We start from the raw sequence: 5,174 nt of genomic DNA, 5'->3' as shown, positions 1-5,174 counted from the left end.
GCCTGTCCTCTGAACTTTGAGACAGCCACAAGCATCACTCACAGAGATGCAGCAGACTGGAAATTAAACAAAGCAACTCTTTAGTACAACAGCTAGTAAACGTCGCTTTCCACAAACCGCCTACTATGGACGATTACCATCTATTCTGTGCATCGTGTCGAAAAACGGAGAAAAGACAAACAACGGTAAGAGAAAGTGATAATAATGAGCTTGTAGTACTACCTTTCTGCATGTTTACATTTGCACAATTTCAACGTAACTATTTAAAAATGTACATTTATGAATATGAATGGCGATATGTCAAACTTTGAGAAAAGTTTTCATAATCTTCATCATTCTGTGGGTCTGAGGGTTGTTTTAAGGGTAGCCATTGCTTGATTGTATCACTGATACGGATAGCGTCTCCAGTTACTTTGAACTTTGTTGAATACTATTTGCTGAAAACCAGACAGTTACATCAGTAGCCTCTTTTAAACGATACAGTTTGACTGCGTGTGTATGAATTGACCCACTCAAGTCTGTTTTCATTTTACAGATGTGCTCACTGATACTCTTCATTCTGTCATTGTTCATGTTGGCATCCCCCGTAGCAACGGGGGAGACACTTTGCGGTGGAGAACTTGTGGATACTCTGCAGTTCGTGTGTGGAGAAAATGGATTTTATATCAGTAAGTTAACTCTTACAGTGCTGTGTGATGGTTATTGCCAGGAAATCTAAACCTTTACATAGCTATTTTTCTTATAGAAGTAAATTTAAATTGAGATAGTGGTCATAGTAAATGGCATAAGCATCCTATTGTCTTTCAAATTGCTGGTTGCATAATTACACAAGTAGCCTACAAATGACTGTCACAATGAGCGTGTTCATTAATGAGGAAACATATGTCTTTTATCGCTTTCCACCAACTGTTCTCAATGCAAGCCATCAGTGCTGTAAATTGCTGTTAAATGTAAGTGTTAGGGGTACAAATTGAATTTGTGTTTTGAATTTGTGCAGGTATTTATTTGTTTGCAAACGATTCTCTCTCTCTCTCTCTCTCTCTCTCTCTCTCTCTCTCTCTCTCTCTCTCTCTCTCTCTCTCTCTCTCTCTCTCTCTCTCTCTCTCTCTCTCATCCCCTGTATTCCTATCAGATGACGGTGGACTTCCCCCTTTTGTACCTCTCCTGCTGTTCTTTATCTTTTATCTCTGTTTAGTAGGCAAATGGCAAGGTTAAAGGATCCATTTTGCTAGCTATTCACACATCCTTGGGAACATAGAACAATATTTGTTTTTCTGTGCACAGTGTTTTAAAGTCCTTATCAAATCGGTTAGTGCCAAAAATAAAAAGGGGGTCACAAAGAACAGGAAAGAAAGAAAGGATCTGTTGATGCAGTCTCAGATTTCAGAAATCCTAGGAACATGCCAGCAGCCACATGTGGGATTTGGTGAAATATAAACAAAAGGGTGTGAATTGGTAGCATTGGTCGCTTACTAGGGGAACCCCAGAGTTGATCGTTTACCTTCTCTTCCCCCACCCAGGCAGGCCGAACAGATCAAACAGCCGCCGTCCTCAGAGAGGAATAGTGGAAGAATGCTGCTTTCGGAGCTGTGAGCTGCGTCTGTTGGAGCAGTACTGTGCAAAACCCGTGAAGTCCGAGCGAGATGTTTCCTCCACCTCGCTGCAGGTCTTCCCTGTGTCCCAGGCTCTTCACAAGGTACATGGAGCTGCTTATCTTCCCCTCCCCCCGTCGAAAGCCCAGCACAATGATTTTGCTGAACCCACAAACACAGACTCAGACTAGACAGGCAAGTCAGACATATGCAGCCTGTTTTTATCACTGCAAAATCAATATTAACCATGTCTCCTCTCTCAGAATTGCTGAGCAATGTGGAAAATGGCACAGATCATCAGAAATCTGTAGACTGCATTAAAGATGATGTACGAACAACATTTAGGGAGATAGTTGCTCAAACAAAAGCCCATGGCAACACCATGAAACTCTATTGGACAGCATGTGCAATGATGTCAGTATTCCAAGCACCAAAACAAGTACAAGTGTTGTGCCGCATTCTGGCAAATTTTTGTGCCATGTGCTCTTGGCATGGAAATATGTTAAGCGTTGGCAAGACAGTTGGCCAGCTGGCGATTGCTTGGATTTGAAAATTACAAAAACAAACAACCCAACAACACAATAGCCCCACTTGAGTCTACATTCGCACTGTGAGTTGATGAGGACGCTGGAGAGGTTGTTCAACGAATAATCAATTTACCTATAGAGTCAATCTAAAGTTTTTTTTTTTTTACTGTTCCAGGGTAAGAGGACAATAAGAGAATGGCCTATGTATGTGACACAGTTATTAGATTTGAAGCTACAATTTGGCTTTGTTCATTATCATATTGAAGTTTGAAGAATTTATGGATTTGGCGGATGCTTTTATCCAAAGTTACTTGCATTGCATTCACTGTAGACATTTAATCAGTTCATACCTTCCCTGGGAATTGAACCCATGACCCTTGGTAATGTTAGCGCCGTGCTCTACTGTTTGAGCTAGTGTTTCAAAACTTTGAAATCAGTTGATAATATGACAACAGATCAATGGATTACAGAAACTACAGCAAGTTCTTCTGTTTTGCAGGACATCTCAGGAGGGCCTCTTGGTGTGAAGTATTCCAAAAATGAAGTGTGGCAAAGAGAGCCTGCCCAGAGGTTAAGGAGAGGGGTCCCATCAATCCTGCTTGCCCAAAAGTTTAGGAGGCAGGTGAGGAAGATCCAAGATGAGGAGCAAGCCAGTTTCCACCGCCCCCTCATGACCCTCCCCAACAGACACCCTGACATTCTTCCATATATCCAGATCAACACGTCCCACAAATGATGGCCAGCCTTCCTAAATGGCAATAAACAAGGGATTATAGCCAAGTCTTGGTCAGTAGAGGCACTTTTTTCATGAATCACACAACTCGGCCACCGTCTTTGTCAAATCCAGATTATGAACACTGTATTATCAGCCTTCGAAATGCAAGAAGTTAACGTTGAAAGTGAATGTAATGCGACAGGAGAGATGAATGCAGTCTTGGTGAATATCATGGGGATGCCCAGAACTGATGCTGAGGAAGTCAGCACCAAATCTTGCTTGCACCCTATTGTGAATGTCATATTTTAAGGAATGAAATTATCAAGATTAGAGTCCTTTACCTGCACCTTTAAAGTGCCACACCTTTGGCATATAGACAGAAGTAAGGAAAATGTTGGCTGGCTGTGCAAAGCCAAGGACTGATGTTAACAGCACTATTTTTTTTATTTTTTTTTGTGGACTGCTAAATATGATAACATTATGGTGCTAACTTTGCAAAAGGACTCACAAAGAGTTTGCTAAGGAGTTTTTCCGTTTTAGGAAAGAAAAAAACAAGATTGTATTCAAAAGACAATTAAGTAACTCTGATTGTTTGGAGATGATCCCAACCAGGAAAAACTGTTTCCATTCTTGGCTGTTCAAGATCCATATTCTGTGCCCTGGAGAATGAAGGTGAAGCTTTTACTATTAAACAATATAGCATTGCAATGGAAGGCAGGAAACATCACAAAATATTGAAGCTGAGGACATCTACAATCAAGTCATCTTGGACTTTGGGCAAGAGCAGTTTCGAGGTGTCACTTATTGGACCATAACATTCCTGTTCCAGTCTTGAGTTTCTGCCATTTTATCTTTGCGAATTGTCTACACTGTTATTAAGACAGTATTTTACACATATAAACAAAAGAATGGAACAATCTTTTTAAAAGGAAATTCAGCAATAACCTCTTGCATAATTTCATCATACACTTGTAGTATTCCAGTGCTTTTGCTTGGAATAAAAAGAATACTTGAATATGTATGAAAAGTCTAATAAGATGTTGTCATTTACCCTAGTCTGACCAGTCTTGCAAATTGAGCCACCAAACATTTTCTTTAAGTAATGGCACTGTATCAAGGCATTATTTATTTTGATATGAAACCCATAAAAATCAGTCCCAATGAGAGATTACATGCACAACCTGCAGTTTTTGTATATTATCTTTTTTTAGTTGTTCTGCTTATGTATGTAGATGCTATGTACCAAAAAATGTTGTCTCTTTTTTAAGTAAAGTCAATGGAAGCTTCTGAAGTTGTCCTGACTCACTTCTTTTAATAGTTTGTTTTACTGCATGTTGCCTAATCTAAAATAGTTGGATAAGTCGATAGCTTTTGGAATGCATTTGGAACAGCAAAACAAGTGCATACGTACACAGGCTGTGACCTGGCTGCCCTAAGGGAAGGGTGAAGGCTGAGGAACAACACTTTTGATGATTTGCTGACTAACCTTGACGAAATGCCATAGGTCAGCTCAGAAGCATGCAGAATCCATATCAGCTGTGCTCCATGAAAAGTTGAGCCTCATCTTCAGTGCCCTCAAGGTTTAGTTATAGGTGTCTTCCCCAAAGTAAGTCGTCTTGTCTTTCTGAGGTCTATTTATGAAGATATTGAAATTCCAAGTACTTCTGAATCAGAATGGATCAGAAAGCCTTTTAAAGCTCATCAACTGGTGCAAACAGATGGAGCAACCAGAATGGGAATGGTATCTTTGCAAGTGGGAAGAAGTGTGATGCTACGGTTTACAGACAAGGTGTTTAAAAGTGTACAGTAATTTACCAATACAGCATTTGCATTGAAGGGATAGGTCACCCAAAATTCATTAAAACACCTTTAAGTTGTATCAAATCTGTATGACTTCCTTTCTTCTGTGGAACATCAAAGAAGATATTTTAAAAAATGTTTCAATTGTTTTTTGTTCATACAGTGATAGCCAATGGTTTCCAAAACAACATTGGATTTGGACATTCAATGTATAGACAAAAAATAAACAAAAAAATAAATAAAATGTCTTCTCATGTATGTATGCCCCTTACATGGCAGGGTATCATGGCCATGAATTAAAAAAATTGTTTCCACAAAATGAAGGAACAAATTAGTACAACATGGCCATGATTTAACTAATACGAGGAAACTAATTAATAAAAAAATGGCCACAAATTTGTTTTCCAGATTTCCCAGGTACATTGGATTCTTGTGCGTTTCTCAGAGTCAGGTTCTAAATTAAAAAGAATATATATATTTTTATAAAGGTGAGTAAATGATAAGTATTAATAATATTTAACAATAGTCTGCTTGTATTTG

At 39.1% G+C, this 5,174-nt stretch overlaps 1 protein-coding gene across 1 annotated transcript; it reads left to right on the top strand.

The window, feature by feature from the left end:
• Positions 1 to 4,121, top strand: igf2a (insulin-like growth factor 2a). The gene is made up of 4 exons (XM_081359094.1): positions 1 to 185; positions 536 to 668; positions 1,521 to 1,696; positions 2,619 to 4,121. Exons 1-4 carry the CDS (start codon positions 126 to 128, stop codon positions 2,853 to 2,855), a joined length of 606 nt encoding a protein of 201 aa, XP_081215220.1. The 5' UTR covers positions 1 to 125; the 3' UTR covers positions 2,856 to 4,121.
• The last annotated feature ends 1,053 nt before the right edge of the window (positions 4,122 to 5,174 follow it).

Source organism: Scardinius erythrophthalmus, assembly GCF_964197995.2.
Source record: "Scardinius erythrophthalmus genome assembly, chromosome: 2".
In the NCBI taxonomy this organism is placed as follows: Eukaryota; Metazoa; Chordata; class Actinopteri; order Cypriniformes; family Leuciscidae; genus Scardinius; species Scardinius erythrophthalmus.
The sequence above is the reverse complement of the archived record's forward strand: the minus strand, read 5'-3'. Positions and strand labels throughout refer to the sequence as shown.